The sequence below is a fragment of the Bos javanicus genome, chromosome 11 (assembly GCF_032452875.1).
Source record: "Bos javanicus breed banteng chromosome 11, ARS-OSU_banteng_1.0, whole genome shotgun sequence".
Lineage (NCBI taxonomy): Eukaryota > Metazoa > Chordata > Mammalia > Artiodactyla > Bovidae > Bos > Bos javanicus.
Window position 1 is genome coordinate 27,252,064 of NC_083878.1, and position 16,906 is coordinate 27,268,969.

Consider the following 16,906-nt stretch of genomic DNA (forward strand, 5'->3'; position numbering starts at 1 on the left):
TGAGTAATCTACGTCTTTGGGGGCGAAACTTTCTTCCTCGGCCTCCTCCGGGGACCGGCTGTATTTGTAACTGGGAGCTGGCCTGGGACCGCCCCCTCGGCCCCTCCTCCCGCCCCCACCTCGGCGCTCCAAGCTCAGCCGGATGCCGGACCCTGAGCCCCTGCCACCGCCACGCACCCTAAAGGGCCACGCCATCTCTTAGAGTCCCTGGAGAGGCCTAAGGGCCTGGAGCGGATAGGAAGGGTACCAAGAAGGGTGGTCAGGGTCGTGCCGCGACCGCCTTGCGATGTATCCCTCCGCCGGGCGCCGCCTTGCTGGCCCGCGCGTCTTCTAGTCCCCGAAGCCGGCGGGAGCGCTGGTCTCCAGCGTGCTGGGATGGGAATGCGGGTGGCTAGCACGCAACTGGAAGCTGTTCTCGCAGGGATGGTGCGGGGACCGGTGCGTTCCTGGAATCCTGTAGATGTGTTTTCTCGTGAGTGTGAGAAAGATGAGTATTCGCGGCTAACTTCAGGTCAGTTTGTTCGTGAAAGGCTGTTGTCAGTGCGTCGGCCTGTCTCCTGCGCATTCGCCCAAAGTGAGGCCACCTCTCTCCCACTTTCCATACAGCCTCCCAGGCTCGGCCAAAGGGCCAAGACCCGGGGCCCCTGAGGCCTGGAGAGGTGAGGGTCTTGCTATGCGCCCCCGGGGTTTTGATCATGAATTCCAAGCTGCCCAGGTGCCCAGACTGGGTCAACCTAGAAAACCTACGTGGGAAAGGGGGACTCGGAGAGCTATCCCCACGTCCAGTGCAGGGTGAAGTCCCAAGCTTGAGCACTGGACCTGCAGACCTGGAGTCTCACTGCCGACCCAGCCGGGGATCCGGATGGAGTAGTGCTGGTACAGGGTGGAGGTGGAGATGAAAAGAAGGGAAAAGAAAAAACTACACTGGGTGGAGATGGAGTTGGGCAGCTTCTGAAATCGCCGGCTTTTCGCCCTGCTTTGGGGAGGTGCATCGGGCTGCGCCGTTACCACCCCCCCCCCCCACCGGAAAATAAAGCTAATGATGTAGTAATTTAGGAGGGGGTAAGGGGCTGGGCGAAAGGAGGAAGGATGGGGAACACGCGCCCCAAGAGCGAAGGCAAACAGCTGTGCAGGCGCTGCCCGCAGCTCAGGCTTCCCAACAGGTTAGCTAGACAGGGATCCACCCGGCATTTCGCAGGAAAGGGTGGGGGTTGGGGGGAGACTGAGCGAGAGGGGGAGAGAGCCTCACAAGAGGACAGAGGGAGGGAGAGAGATAGGAGCCAGAGCGCGCGCCGCGAGGTTTAAAAGGAGACACACTTCCTAATGAATATTTATCCGCCGCTGCTTCCTGCTCCCGGCTTCCCTTACCTTTCCACAGGTAAGATCCTCCCTGCTTCCCAGCCCTGGGAGGGGTGGGGGTGCTCCCAGCTCCCCCAGTCAGTCTCGGGGCAAAGTTGGAGGGGCGGAGGGGTTCTTGGCAGCCGAGGAAAGGGAGTAGGAGGGCGAGTCCCTCCCGGCTGGGCTGGGGCGCCGGCGCAGGAGACCCGGCACTGCCAAGGACGCGTGCGTGGGCTACCTGTGTGGAGTGGGTGCGAGTGCGTGTGTGTGAGAGGGAGAGGATGTGCACCCGCGGGCGCGAGCGCCTGTTTCCCGCGCGCTCTGAGGACATTTTTCTGACTTTTCACTCGGACGCTCCGGATTTCTTGCCTTTGCCTTTCTCTGCTTCCTTCTCCTCCTGCTTCTGCCCTCTCCACCTCCCCCACCCTGTCCCCAGCCCTGGCCCCTGAGACGCTCCTCTGCGGGCTACTGTATATAGCTGGCGAGTGCTCCCCCGGGGCTGGATCCCGGTCTCTTATAAGAGAGGGTGTATAGGTGGGTTTCTGTCCCCAGTCCCCCCCCCCCCCCCCACACACACAAAGGCCGCGCGGCCACGGGGGCCCGGGTCCCCTTCCAGCCCGCTACACTCTGGAGGTGCTGCGGCGCGTTCCGCCACCCACACGCCTCGGGGCACCGAGGCCCACGACCGACCTAAGGGTGATCGGGCCCGCGGGTCCCAGGTGGAGCCGTCCTGGGCTGCAGCTGGGAGCCGGAGGGACCCCGGGAGAGAGCGCCACTCAGCCCCTCCCTCACCTCCTCCTCCCGCCTTCGCCCTCGGGAGGAGCAGCAGGAATTCGGGGCTGCCACGGAGGCGGGGGGGGGGGGGGACTGGGAGGGGAAAAGGGAAGGGGGCCCGGGGAGGAGCTGGTGCTAGAACCAGAATTCTTAAATGGACTTACTTGGCCACCTGTTGAGAATCCATGTGGGGTCGGCCGGCTCCTGAGCTGCGCGTGGTGGACACACAAAACCAAACGCCCAAGTTGGAAAAAGAAAATTATTTCTCTGGCCATGCCTGGCGCAGCCAGCCTGTCAGGCTCGCAGCTCGGCAACAGGGTCCGGTGGCTGCAGAGCCAAAAGAAACTTTGCCAGGTCTCTAGCCACCCCAGTGTCCCCCTCATCCCACGCCTCCTCGGTTCCGAGGCCGGGAGCTGGGAGCCCCCGGACTCGGTGCTCAGGGCCCAGCACCCGCAGTTCGGCTTAAGCCGGGACAGGCTTTCTAAGCCCTGCTCAGAAGTCAAGAGCAGCAGCGCCGCCGCCTCCTCGCGGCCTTTCAAGACGCGGTCGCTCCTTATTCTTGTGCCTCGGCCTCTCTGGTTGCCCCGGGACAAAGCCCCTGGAGCCCGGCCGCTCCCTTCCCGCTAAATCCCCTTGGGGTCAAGGCGCTACCAGCACCCGGCCTCGCGCTTCTCCTGCCAGCAGTGTGGCTCTTAAAGACCGCAAACCTCCCCCCCAACCCCCCCAACCCCCGCCACCTCGCCCTGCGCGCTCCCCCGACCCCCGCCTCCCCGCCCCTCTCCTATGGATCTAGCCCCCCACGCCGACGCCTCAGGTCCCTCCTGTCCCGACCGAGGCCCGCGGACTCCTAGCCCCCTCCTCTCGCCTCCTCCCCTGAGCAGTTGGTGGGCCTGGCCTTGGGGCCACAGAGCTGAGTTAGACCCTCCGCCTTAGGACCCCTTTTCTCTCCAACAGCTTCAACTCCTCTCCTCCCCGCTCCTACCTTTGGCCTTTTCATGGATCAAGGCCCCGGTCACTGCCTTGCCCAGGGCAGAGATGATTTCTAAAACTCATCAGTTTGGGCTTGAATTAGGAGGTCGTGGAATGGAAAAAGGGGCGGAGCATGCCAGTTGAGCTGGGGGAGAGAAGTGAAGAGGAGCAGACCAGATGGATTCAGAAGGCTGTGCTATCCCAAGGCCTACCTGGCCTTTTGGCAGAGGATGAGAGCTGGATGGAGCCACTCATTCCTAGAGATGGCCATTCTGGAATGGGTTCCAGAGGTTACCAATCTGGCCAGCCCATGTGTGTCTGAGAGATTGTGGGCATGGGGGTGGGGGGAGGGTAGGCACCTCCAGAACGCCCAGAGTGTGGACCTAAAAGCAACCTGCTTTCCAAGCTTTGTATATTAATCCCCCCAAAAGTAACCCTTAAAAGCCCAAGAGCTGGGTGAGCAAGGAGGGGCCTTGAGTAACAACTGTCCAGGGAAAGGGGCATCAGGGGAGAGAGGGGGTAGAGAGGGGAAGGAGTCTACTCTTTCAAAGCACTGAAGCCCAACTGCTAACAAGGTTCCTGACATTTGCTGGCCAACAATGTCACTTGCCCCACCAAGAAAAGAAGTAGATGGTGCTTTAGTCCTCCTTCTTTCCAGAGCTCTCCCTCTCTTTTTCTCCTTCAGGCCTATTTTATTCTTAGTCTCACCCTAGCAGCGAGTTGATCCTGTGCAGAGTGGCCTTTTGCCTAGAGTGCTTTTTTTCAGGCCTCCTGGAGACCCGATGTGTGATGAAAGAAAAAAATCCGAGACATCGTGACTAGGATTGGGGACAAGAACAGGGTGCACTGTGGTACCTTGCCTTTCCTAGTGTCAACTATCATAACATTTGACTGTGCTTGAGGTCTGTGGATGGTGGGAGCAATGATGGTGTGTCCACCCCTTCTTAACTCCAAGCCCTAGCACACCAGTTCTGGCTGTTACACCCGGGATCTCTGCAAAAAAAAAAAAAGTAGGCAGCCTCCTGGGCAGTGGAGACCAAAGGAATTTGGAGGAGGAAGGAGATGGAAAGCTGACCCTCCACGGGCATCTACTCTCTGCCACGCCAAGGTTAGTCCACTTGCAGTTCTTTAAGGAACTGGGGTGACTGATTTGAAATTGACCCTCTTGAGAAATGTTGGCAGTGCTTTCCTTAGGCTACAACCAAAGGCCACAAACCATCCCCTGGCCCCCCACCCAAGTCTCCCACCTCTTCTCTTGTGGCTGGGTAACCACAGCCACCTAGGCCTTGTTTGTGCCCACTCTCCTAGGCCTGGCAGTGGGAGGTGCGGTGGCCCAAGACAGAGCCAAACTTTTCTTGTTTGAGGATGTGGGGGGCAGAGGGGCCTTCGGCGGGCGGTGGGGCTCATTAGGCAGAGCGGGGTGCCGAGAGGTGTGCGCCGCCAGCCGGGAGGCCGCCTTTGAGCAGTCGGGGCGGCTTCATTAAGCGGCGCTAACAAGGCATACAAATGCCGGGCCCAGCAGCTTTCTTGCAATGTCGGGGCCTTAGCAGGGCGCCAGGCTAATGAGGGTCACTCAAAGGGGCTGATCAAATATTCAAATTTCCCCGCACGCCGGGAACTTTTATGTATGGAGAAAGTTGAGGCAACTGAGCTGTGTTTACTGTCCTGGTCGACAATTACTCGGAGCGCGGGTGCCCGGAGGCTAAGGAGGGGCGGGGGCTCGGGAAGGGAGCAGTTGTTGTTGTTGTTGTTGTTTTTCATTCAAAGGAAAGTAATCGGGGTCCTTGAAGGGCTTCGAGGCCTCCCCGCCTGCGTGCTGCGCTCCCCTGCGCCTTCCTTGGCCGTCGGCGCCAAGCGCCTCAGTTTGCAGCTTGCGGGGAGGCCCAGACCACGGGCCAGCTTCCGCCTCCCTAAATCTTGGGGGCCGGACAAGCGTTGCCCCCCAAGACAAACTGGCCTATGGAGATGAGCGAGGTCAAGTGGGTGCCGCTGCCCCAGCCCTCGGATCTTCCTCTCTTGGAGGCTTCCAGACCCCTTGGCTTTGCCGGTAACAGAAACTAGGAGAGCGTGGGACTGTCTTAGACACCTCTTCTGGTGGAGTTGAGACTGCCTCGGTTGGGAATGACATTTGTAAGTAAATGCCCAGTAGGTCCTGGGAAGAGAAGGCTATCTTCCAGCCCAAAGGCCCTTTCTCCCCTCATCACCTGTGCTGCTGTCCTTCTCATCGCCTGGGTCAGGATTAAGGCAGAGACGATGGTGACAATTTTGTGACCTCGGCCTGTACTGGTGCCATATCCCAGATCCCGGAGTCTGAGCGGCCAGAGAGCAGAAGACACCTAGAGACTCCGCGGGCCGACCTAGCCATCCAGATCGCCCTTCTCTGAAAGACCCAGGGAGCCGGAGGCCCCTGCGCGCCACCTCCTCCAGGCGTCCCCCAGGCCCACCTCCCGGCTCTCGCGCTGCTCAGCACTTCGGATCCCCATAGCAGCGGGGCACACAGCCTGGGCCCCAGAACCCGAGGTCCTTCTCCTAACATCCCTCCCCAACGCCAGCGTCTAGGAATTTGGGAGGGGAAGCTCTGCCGCTCCACCTCCCCACCAACCTCCCATCAGCACCTTAGATCGACATCCTGCCGAGTCTGTCCTCCCAGCTCGGCCGGGAGCCAGTCCAGCCATCCGTGCCGCGGACAAGCCGCCCCGCCTCCCTCCCCAGCTCTCTGGACTCTCAACTTACGGGCTCCCGGCGGCAGGCGTGGTGCTTCGGGCCGGAGCGGAGAGCCGCTGGCAGCTGCGGGACCGCGGGGTGGGCTCGGTGGGCGGCGCGGAGCTCGGCTCTGCAGGGAGGCTCAGACAGCCCGGGGCTGCGCGCTCACCCCGCCGCTCCCGGCCCTGGCCGGGCGCACAAAGCTGCGCGCCTGGCTGTCGCCCCCCGCCCCGGTTTGCACCCAGCAAGCCGCCGGAGGGGTGCGGCGGCTCGGCAGGCTCCCCGGCTGAGGCTAGGGGCAGAGGTGCCGCCGAGCTGAACCTCAGCCCCACTTGCTTCAATTCTCCTGGAGTGGCGACGGTTTTCGATTTCAGCGCTTTCGGCAGAGCCCGCGGCACCTGCCCTGCCTCCCTCCGGGGTTGGCCCAGCAGCGGCGGGGAGAGGCCGGGTCGCCCCAACCCGGAGGCGGGGGTTGCGGGGACTGGGAGGGGACTGGCTGGGTTCACCCGCCCGCCCGGCGCCTTGGGTCCTCGGTTCCAGGGATGCAGTTTCGGGGTCACGAGCTGTTTTCAAAAAGTTGAACACAATATTCGGAAACCCACCCGTAGGAATTCTCCCCCCACACGCGGCACAATACCCACTCCCCTCCCCTTTTTCATTCCTTCCTCCCCCGCTTCCTCCTCCTGCCCCTTCCCCCTCCCACCCCTCAGCCTATAATCCTTCCCCGACGAGAGAAAGGAGAGAAAGGGTCGGGAAGAAAAGATGAAGTGTCTGTTTTTGTGTCCCAACCTTAGGGCTCTTTCTGGGCCCGCAGTGAGCGACCGCCTAGAGCTTCTCAGCTGAGCAGAAAAGGACTCGAACGGGAGGAAGATTCATGGAGGGGAGAGATACATGGAGCCCCACAAAGTGGGGCTTGGCAGGTCTTCCCTTTGGGCGAATATTTAACTGCCTCAGTCAGCGGGTTTAAGACCAGCAACCCTAGCTGCCTGGGGGCTGAGTGGCCGGCGTCTACCCCTTCGCTCAGCCCACAGCCTCCCAGCTGCAGTGGAGCCTCCAAAGCAGCTTGCATGTCTCACCCGGGAAGCCTGGTGTTGGGGGAGTCAAGGCCTAAGGAGGCCAGAACTAGGGGTTTAGGGGCTGGGACACTTACAGCCCTACTAGCGTTAGGTTTCCTATTTAAATTCTCTCACAGTCTGTCTTTCTCGCCTTCCTCTTTGAGATCTGCAAAGTGGTGTTGGTCTCAGTGCCTCACCCCCAGATCTGCATCGGAATGTAGAAAAGATCCTTTTTTTTTTTTTTAAAGAAAAAAAGTTTTGAATTCCTCAATGATTTTTCTTCTGGAAAGGCAGCTTAGGATAATTATTTCAGCTTTATTGAGGGCAGATTAGTTGAAGTCTGGACGCTGCGTTTTCAATACACGTTGTACACGGGCCGACAATGTGGGCATTGTTGGCTACTGTGTGTGAACTCATTCAAAATATACACTTTTTAACACCAAACCGAGTCCTGTCTAAATATACACAGTGCTTAGGGGAAAGACATCACTGACCCCGACAAATCTGCGTAAATCACACTTCCCTAGTTACAGAAGCCTCACAAAGGGAGGCCCGGCTCAAGATGCTGATTACATGTTCTTTAACGCAACATACCTTAGAATAAAACCCATGCCTGGCCTGGAGGTTGCAGTGGCCAGGGGGAGGGAGGGCTCTCTTCATGTCATGGGCCCTTTGGGGTTTGTTTTAGGCTTATGATGTTACATGGATTTTTTTTTTTCTTTACTATGTGAGCAAACACGCAATTTTCAGGCCTGCTTGCTTCTTCAGGGCAGCCTCCAAAGTTTGAGTGCCTTCTGGGGTTGGTAGCCAGATCCACTAGCCCCTTGGGGGTTGTGGGGCTACCGGGCATCTTGGGAAGGGGGAAGAGGGCTTTCAGTTGTCTCAACCCAACCTTCTCCACCACTCCTAGGGAGGCAGCTGAAACCTGGGGGAAAACAAAGAGGTGGGCCGCCTTTTATGATGGAAAGGGTACTGTTGTTTCTACTGCTATTTAAAAATATAAGGCAATAGGGGAAATCAAGGCTCCTTGACTGGAAACAGAATTAAAGAGAAACCAGATTCAATGCAGAGGAAGTTGGGGGTAAATGTGGCTGAAGATTTCAGACTAGGGAGGCCAGAGTGGCCTCCTGAGCCCTGGGTCCTGAGATCCGGCTCCCAGGAGCCATATGCTCCCCAAAATTCGAGATCCTGGGGCGCCGAGCCCGCGGAACCAGGGTCGGCGCGCGGTGGGCCCCATGATCTCATCTCTCCTTTCTTTCTCGCCACTATTAGTGCTCACATAGGCAGAAAGAGGCGGCCCGACGTGCACACCGTGTGCAAACCGTGCTGGCTCCGCTGCCCCTCGGCCTCTCCTTGGGGGCTGGCCCCCGGCCTTCATGCAGTGTGGGGAGCCTCTCACCTCCCAACAAAATCCCCCCGTTTAATTGCTCATCCCTTTTAACGACTGTATGTCCATGGCTTGTAAATTTTCTGGACCAACTTCTTTGGGGAAGAGGGGAAAAGAGCTCAGAAACAGTGAGAAACAAGGAGAGAGAGGAAGAGAAGGGGAAGTAGTGAGATTAAGAGTTGCAAAGATTCAAAAAAAAAAAAAAATTCTTTCTCCCCCCTTCTCCCTTTTTCCCTCCTCTCCCCCTCCCCCCACCCCCCCACTCTGGCTAAGTGGTAAAACCGTCCTTACGTTCTCGGTATTGATTGGCAGGGCTGACAGTGATTGGCAGCGGTTGCCGTGGCAACGCTACAACGACACTCCGCAGACCAATAGAAAAGCGAAACAAAATGTTTCAATGCTGCACTCACTGTGGATTTAGGGGAGATATTATGAAGCTGTTGTCATTAGGGCGATTGCTGTGGAATCGCTGAATCTTGACTCGGCGGTGGTTGGCTCTCGCTCGCTCTCTCCCCCTCTCCCTCTCTCTGTCTCGGGCTCGCTCTCTGCGCGCGCGCACCGGGCCGCTCTCCTTCCTCCCTCTCTATGTGGCTGCGCGGGTGTGTGTGTGTGTGGATGTGTTCGGGGTGTGGGTGTCCCTTACGCCCTTCCTCCTCCCCCTCCTCCTGCTCCCCCCTCCTTCCCTCCTCCGCCTCCCCCCTCTCCTCTCCCTCCTCCTCGTCCCCATCGCCCCTCTCCTCCTCTTCCTCCCCTCTCTCTTCCTCTCCCTGAATTTTCTCCTCTCCTCTCAGGTCAGTCCATGGTATTCCGCTCCCCCCTAGACCTCTATTCCTCCCACTTCTTGTTGCCAAACTTCGCCGATTCTCACCACCGCTCCCTACTTCTGGCGAGTAGCGGCGGCGGGAACGGCTCGGGAGGCGGCGGCGGCGGCAGCGACGGGAACGGTGTGGGAGGCGGCGGTGCTGGCGGAGCGGGAGGCGGCGGCGGCGGCGGCTCCAGGGCCCCCCCGGAAGAGTTGTCCATGTTCCAGCTGCCCACCCTCAACTTCTCGCCGGAGCAGGTGGCCAGCGTCTGCGAGACGCTGGAGGAGACGGGCGACATCGAGCGGCTGGGCCGCTTCCTCTGGTCGCTGCCCGTGGCCCCCGGGGCGTGCGAGGCCATCAACAAGCACGAGTCGATCCTGCGCGCGCGCGCCGTGGTCGCTTTCCACACGGGCAACTTCCGCGACCTTTACCACATCCTGGAGAACCACAAGTTCACCAAGGAGTCTCACGGCAAGCTGCAGGCCATGTGGCTCGAGGCGCACTACCAGGAGGCCGAGAAGCTGCGCGGCCGCCCGCTCGGCCCGGTGGACAAGTACCGCGTGCGCAAGAAGTTCCCGCTGCCGCGCACCATCTGGGACGGCGAGCAGAAGACGCATTGCTTCAAGGAGCGGACTCGGAGCCTGCTGCGGGAGTGGTACCTGCAGGACCCCTACCCCAACCCCAGCAAGAAACGCGAACTGGCGCAGGCCACCGGCCTCACTCCCACACAAGTAGGCAACTGGTTTAAGAACCGGAGACAGCGCGACCGCGCCGCGGCGGCCAAGAACAGGTCAGTGGCGGGGACCCCGCGGCCTGGCTACCATCTCCGGGGACGGGGAGGGGGAGATGGGTGGAAAAGAGGCGTGAGCGGACAGGAGGCAGGAGGCGAGCGGCTGCAGAGCGCACGAGAAGCCTAGACCTCTTGGTCAGTTTGGAGAAAGTTTCCGCTTGCCTGGGAGCGCGGAAGAAGGGCGAGCGTGGACGTATGGGCTGTTTTTGCCCCGAAGGGGCTCTTGTCAGTGTGGAGAGTGTATGAGGTCCTGAGTGTCCATAACCTCTGGGTTGGGTCCTTGGGAGCCTTAGCCCCGCGCTGCACCCGCGCCAGCCTTATCAGCCCGGGATCCGGCTCTGGGCTCCGCTGGAGCCTGCAGACAGGGAAGGAAGGAAAGAGCTCCTTGCCACCTGGCTTTTACTTCCACGCACTGCAAAAACCCTGGGAGGAATCCACGAACGTCTGGGAGAGGAAATTGAACTGGGTCCCTGCCACAAAGGGGAAAGGCCGGGGTGGCCACCGTGCAGCAGGCCTGTTCCCAAGGCGTTGCAAGTTGTCTGACCAGCAACTGGAGAACCAGGCTGGGAGTGGAGGGGCCGTGGGTGTCGGTGCAGCCCTCCTGCCTTAGCCAAGGAACATGCCGTTGGTCCACTAAGTTAGGGAATAAGCAGAAACAGAAGTTGCCTTGCTGCCCCAGCAAGTTGGCCACAAAGTCACAAAGTTGCACTGGGCTTGACCTGTCAGCAGAGCTGGGCCTGGGGGAAGTAGGGAGAAAAATAAAGTGGAGAGACACTGGGGAAGGAGAGAGTTGGGTGAAACCCCGAGGGAAAGCCTGTATCCTGGGCCTGCCTGGGTGTGCCCTGGCCTAATGCACTGCAGGGAGCCAGGCCGCAGCTGCTGACAGCTGCCAGGGCTGCGGGTTGGGTGTGAATCCCTGGAGGGAGGGAGTGTTTTCCGGTTTAGGTGGCCCAGGCCTGAACCTTTGGCCCTCTCACCCATGCCTGTGGAGCCAATTTTTCGTCCGATGAGGGCAGCGCCCAGGACCAGGGGAAGGCCTCCTTGTGGGGAGAACTCCAGAGACACTAGGTACCGGCAGCCTGGAGGGGTGAAGGGGCAGCCAAAGACGGCTCTACAGTCTCCTCCTGCCTCCTCTGTCGCCCACTTTCTCTCTCGCTCCTCTTCCCCCGCTTTTCTGCTCCCAGCTTCACCATTTTCTCTTCCCCCGATCTTGCGCTCTGCTCAGGGATCCAGAGAGCAAAGCCAAGCGGTCCTCCACGGGAAGATCTCCAGCGGGCGAGCATCCTGCAGCTCTGGACTTGTGCTTGGGGGAGCTGAGGCAGGAGTCAGGGAGGGGACCTGTCTGCTCCAGGGACAGCCAACTGAGTCTGAAGAGTCCCAGGGGCTGGGGAAGTAGAAACATCCTGCCTCTCCCTGACTTCTGCCCCTTTGGGGCTGGGCCTCTTTAACAGCAAGCGCCCAGGCCTCCCCAGGAGGCCGGCCTGGGGTTGTACCTCTTCCTCCGAGGCCCGCCATGATTTAGGAAGCTTTGGGAGACCCCAGAGAACCCCGGGGAAAGGGAGACGGGAGCCCAGACCGCGCTGGGGGACGCTTTGCTGCGCTCGGGATCAGCTAGGCGTAGCAGGAGGGGGATGAGCGTAGAGAGCGGAATCAGGGGGCGGTGGCGAAGGCCACTGGGTTGGGGAAGGCGGAGTAGCACGGGGGGCGGCAGGCCCGGCTCCCGGCGGCGCGGGCTTGGGATGGAGGCTTGTCGGAACCGGGTCTTGGGGCCGCCGTGTCAGGGCGTGCGCCGTTTTCTGTCTCCCGCAGGCTCCAGCACCAGGCCATTGGACCGAGCGGCATGCGCTCGCTGGCCGAGCCCGGATGCCCCACGCACGGCTCAGCAGAGTCGCCGTCCACAGCGGCCAGCCCCACCACCAGCGTGTCGAGCCTGACGGAGCGCGCGGACACCGGCACCTCCATCCTCTCGGTAACCTCCAGCGACTCGGAATGTGATGTATGATACCCAAGGCCGCCCTCCTCCCCTCTCCCCGCTCCTTCCCCTCCTCCTCCTTGACTGCCTCCTCTTCCTCCTCCACCCCCAGAACAAACCGAAATCAGGATACACAATCATACACACACCTAAATACACACACACTTCCACTCCAGCCAAAAATATATAAAAACCAAGAAAAATAACAAGTTAAACGCAAACCATCAACAACTCCCAACCACCATCTACCACCACGGCCACCCCAAAGGACCGCGACAGCCAACAGACAGTCACAAGCGCTGATACGGCGGGCAGACAGCATAAAAGAGGTGACAATTGTATACTTTCTAGGACAAGCACCGCTTCTCCTTTCGGTTCCCACGGACCCGGCACCCCACCTGCATGACGATTTATTTGTATCTGGGAAAATACTCTCTCTAGTTAAAAACGATTAAAAAAGAGTCGACTATACAAAAACCGACCGCCACCACGACGACAAGACGACAAAAGCAAAACAGACAAAAAGAGAAGAAAAAAAACCGCCATCTCCGTTCGGAATTTGTTAAAAAAAAAAAAGAACTCCTCGAGAGGGAAATAGCAAATGTTTCTCGCCTTTTGTTGCGCGCTCTCTTTTTTCCTCTCTTGCTCTCTTTCTTTCTCTGTTTTTAAGTCCAAGTATTGGTCAAACAAAATGCAATCTTCTGTTTTTTGTTCAGCAGACAATCATTTTCTTGTTAAGCACCTTTTTCTCTCCACTCTGTCACTGCCTGTGTGGGTACTGGTTATAAATGTGGAAAAAGAATAGTTATGACTGTAACAGATTTTTATTTTTATTTCAAAATTTTATATGAATTATGTATATCTTAATGATCGGTCATTTTCCCAGTTTGTAATATATGTGTAGAAATTGCCTGTATATGATATTGCTTTTTCTCCTCTCCCTTTCTCTTTCTTTCTCTCCCACCTTTTTCTTCCCTCCCCACTCACCTGTCTCTTTCCTTTTTGGGGTTCCCCTCCCACTCGATGTTCCTGGCGTCGACTTGGCAGTCAAGGCGTGGCGTGGTGGGCTGGGTGAGGAAGAGGGACCCTGTCGCTTGCAAAGCGGAGAGTGAGACTGTAGTATTCTTATGCAAAAGCTATTTCAAGTATTTCTTAGCTGCTTTGGAGGTATCTCTCACTCCCCGTAGGGCGCTTTTACTGTTATCTTAACTGCGTGTTTATCTATATGTAAAAACTTTCTAAAGCAAATACAGTATTCTCCATTTTCTTATCACTCCCGGGAGACTGGTGTTTTTGTCCATCACTGTGCCGCAGCCCTGGGGTGCAGCGGCCTGGCCTTTGCTTCCACTCCCACTACGCAGCCACTGAAGCTGGGGTGGAATTTTAAGGCTGCATCTGAATTTTTTCCTGGAGAAGTGGAGTGGGTGGAAAGATGGGAACAGGCCCTTTGGAAAAGACCCAAAGCCAAATCCTGAGAGAAAAGGCAGAGACGGCGCAGGGAGAGGGTCTACGGCCAGTTTCTTTAGCACCAGATGCCAGGCCTAGATCCCCAGGAACTGTAGCCTTATCTTGGCCCTGGTGGGTCTTTGGGAGCGAGTTGGCGTCTTTTGGTTGTTACTGCTTTTTTTTGTTTTTTAATTTAAAGGGGAAATATACAAGGTCGCCAAATGCAAGCATAAATCTAGAGTGGAGCTGATAGGTTTTGTCTTCTTTACGGGGGGTGGAAGTGGGGGGACTACTGTAGGCTGGGTGAGGATGTAGTTTGAGGAGTTGAGGGCCTAGAATCAGGATGGAACCCCTCCTTACCACCTGTGTGTGCGTCTATGTGACTGTATGACTTGGCCTTATGGCTGTCGGTCTCTTTGAAATTTCTGTCTTTTGGGATCAACTGGAGTCTCTCTAACATTTCAGAGTTAGGTTATACTTTAAATGGAATCCGCCCTCTGCCCCCCAAATCTCTGCATTTTGCCAACCAGGTTCCTTCTGACCCCTAGCCTCCCCGCCCTGCACAGGGTGGAGGGGTGAGGGTGGGGGCCCACGGCTCCCTGTGATAGCCTGGCTGGGTGCCTCTGCCACTCCGGTGCTCTGGGCCAGGTTGATCTGTGCCTGAGGAGGAGCCAAAGAGGTAATTTCTGAAAACTTGCCTTCACTTGAAAGTCCAATTTCCAGAGCAAGGAGGATTAAGAAGAAACGTGCCTGGAATTTTGCGCCAGTTTCCAGACTAATTTTGATTTCTGATTTCCTTTTGTCCCCATCCTCGGCAGTACCATGGCGTTGATGTGGGGTGGGCTTTGCAGAAAGGCGGCCAGGACAGGAGGTGACCTGGGTGCAAGTGGGGCCTTGTGCACCTAGGGCTCTGGCTTGTGTGGAGAAGGTTCCCCACCTGCATCCTTACTTAGAATCAGGACACTATGACCACAACCACCTTGAGAGCTTCCAAGTTCGGAGGCCTGGCATGCCAGTATCAGCATCTCTACTTGTGTTCACTGCCCGGGGGAGGCGGGGGGAGGGAATGTGCCTCATAAAGTTATATTTCTGGCAGTAGTGGCCCAAGTGGTAGGCATCTGGGGAAAGGGCTGCCTGGATTCTATTCAGCTTGGGCCTCGGATGAGATGCACAGAATAATGTCTGGGGTGAGGGGCTCTGTCTCCTACTATCATTTTCAAATGGCCTGTCACATACCTGACCCAGACCTTGGGCCTGGAAACCCAAGGCGCGGCTGCTTCAGACAGTGTCTGGATGTGTCTGGATGGACCCTACCCAACAGACCAATTAGAAGTGATGGGTGGACAGAAAGACTGGGTGCTGCTGGAGGATGACCCCTCGAAAGGCCTTGACAGGTGGCACTAGGGAGCAGATGCCTTTTTAGATGGGGACAGGGGGCAAACCAGTGGAATTAAAATGCTTCCTTCTCTCAACATAACTGGCAGAGAAAGCATTTGGGCATTCAGCGCCCACTCCTCCTTTTCCACTTTATCCTCGGGGTCCCAGGCCCCACATGGTGTCACCAGCCAGCTATCTGTCTTACTATCTCTCATCTGCCACTCTCCTCTCCTCATCTCTGCTAGGTCTGTACAGATACCAGTACTCCACTCTGCACTGTCTGATCTGACCTTACCTATGGGTTCCCTGCAGGCTAGGCATGAATGCTGGCTGTGAGTGGTGTGGATGTGTGTAATTCTGAAAGCTGATTTCCACCATTCAGTCAAGTTCTCTATATAAAGGTGTGCATGTGTTGTGATGTTTGATGTAAAAGTGTGTACACTGAGTCAGTGCGTGCCCTGTGTTTTCATGCCTATTGCCTATAGTGTAGGTATTTTGGGGTGGCTTGGGCAGTTTCTGTGTCCCTAGTTCTGCAAGGAGTGGGTTAAATACACCTACAGGATGCTGTGTGTACAGGAGTCTCTGTGCAGTGGACAGGTATCTTGTGAGTCTTGAATCTGGTGTGGACATGTGTGGGTTCCCTTGTTCTAGTCAGTCCATCAGGCAGCTGCCCACCCCTAATCCACCTTCCTGTCTCATTAAGGAATGGGAGTCCTGGTGGGTTGTCTTTGACCAGAGGGTGGAGGGAGCCAGGCTCTTCTACTCCCGAAGTCCACCCTGTACCCTGACACGTTTGGATGTTACACTGAATTTGGCCCCTGCCCCTTTAAATATTAGAGAGAGAGGGAAAGAGACCCCTTTCTGGCCGGATCTCTTCTTTAATCGGCTGCTTGCCCCTTCTCTATCTGGGTCCCTCAAAGCCACAGCCAAGGCAGTCAATGTCCCAGGGGTCGCAGGGGCAGAGCTCAAGGGCAAGGCCTGGCTGAAGCCCTGCTGGGGAAAAGCCATCACAGCATGAAGTCTCTACCACCTGGGAGTGTTGCAGATTGTGCCCTGGCAAGGGGAGTGTGTGTACTTGCTCGGCAGACTGGGTAAGCAGGACCCAACGTCCATCCGCCCTCCGCTGTCTGGACCCGTGGCAGCCCAGGGGCCAGCTGCACTCTGGGTGTGCCGTGGCACACGCTGCCCTGGGTGCATCCTGCCTGAACTCAGTGCACTTCCCCTCTGGCGCCCCAGCCAGCACACTCAGGCTGGAAAGCTTCCCTGTGTGCATAGGCCTGTGGGGATACCTGTAGCTAGGGTGTGATGGGCTTAAAGAAGAACTGCCAATTTGGGAAGATTTTCTTTATTCCTGCCCTCCTCAAAGAAAACACAATGGCAATCTGGGATGCACTGGAAACCTGAACTTGCAGGGTAGGATGCAAAACCAGGAAAATCTGTATCAAAGTCATTGACCTCTAGAAGCTGCCTGCCTGAGGAAAGATAGGTCATTCCACCTCCTTTCCAGCCTGCTCACCTCTCCCTCCCCAGCCCTGCCCCCAGCTCTGTCCTGAGCCCCGACCAGGCCCCTCTTTTGGCCCTCCTGGATCCTGCGGAATCGACTGCCCAGCGCCAGTGCAGTTGATTATCCCTGGCAAGATGTACAGCTGATTAAAATGAAATGACCTGGAAGCTGCCATGGTGCAGAGTGGGAATGCTGATCAATAGTGGGATTGGAGACACAAGAGCCTGGCTGGCCTGGGATTGGGGTTGGAGGCCGTGGGACTAGCCAGGGATGGCTGGACTTGCATGCACAGAGGGCTCCAGTGATCACTGGAAGGGCCAGGCCCAGGCCTAGGTGAACCAACTGGGGTAGAACTCAAACCCTAGTGTGGGCTGTGGTGGTAGAGTGGCTCCTTCAGCTTCTTCTGAAAAGAGAATGGGTTAGCCTGGAATATGGACCCAGCTCATTGCTCAGGTCGCTAGAGATCACAAGTCTGTGGTGCCTTGGGACTTGGCTTTTCCGAGCAGGGGCTGTCTCTGTCTCTTCTCCCTCTCCCTCTCTTTTTCTGTCTCCTTCCCTGCCTAGGTCTTTGTGCGGCTGTTACCCGAGGCACCCACTGCCACCTTGGGGAATTTCCCTGGAGCTCCCCTAACCCCTTTACCCCCAAGAACTGCGCTGAGATGTCCAGCCCCCTGGGATGCTTGCCCCAAGTTCTTGGGCTCAGGCCTACTCAACTTCCCACCGCCTGGGCCCCTTCCGGCCCCAGCTGAGCTGAGCCTCCACTGTCCCAGTGCCCTGGCCAGGCGGGT

The 16,906-nt window shown here is 57.6% G+C and overlaps 1 protein-coding gene across 1 annotated transcript; it reads left to right on the top strand.

Annotated features, from left to right (window-relative positions):
- The first annotated feature begins 450 nt into the window (after positions 1–450).
- On the top strand, positions 451–13,064 carry SIX3 (SIX homeobox 3). The gene is made up of 3 exons (XM_061432242.1): positions 451–1,378; positions 9,018–9,819; positions 11,629–13,064. The coding sequence occupies exons 1-3, from the start codon at positions 1,324–1,326 to the stop codon at positions 11,819–11,821; spliced, it is 1,050 nt and encodes a 349-aa protein (XP_061288226.1). The 5' UTR covers positions 451–1,323; the 3' UTR covers positions 11,822–13,064.
- Positions 13,065–16,906: the final 3,842 nt, after the last annotated feature.

Excerpts from the sequence above, each read along its gene's own strand:
- SIX3 (XM_061432242.1), top strand. The coding sequence starts at position 1,324 with ATGAATATTTATCCGCCGCTGCTTCCTGCTCCCGGCTTCCCTTACCTT. Across the intron at positions 1,379-9,017 it reads CTTCCCTTACCTTTCCACAG|GTCAGTCCATGGTATTCCGC; the intron begins GTAAGATCCTCC and ends CTCTCCTCTCAG. Across the intron at positions 9,820-11,628 it reads GCCGCGGCGGCCAAGAACAG|GCTCCAGCACCAGGCCATTG; the intron begins GTCAGTGGCGGG and ends TGTCTCCCGCAG.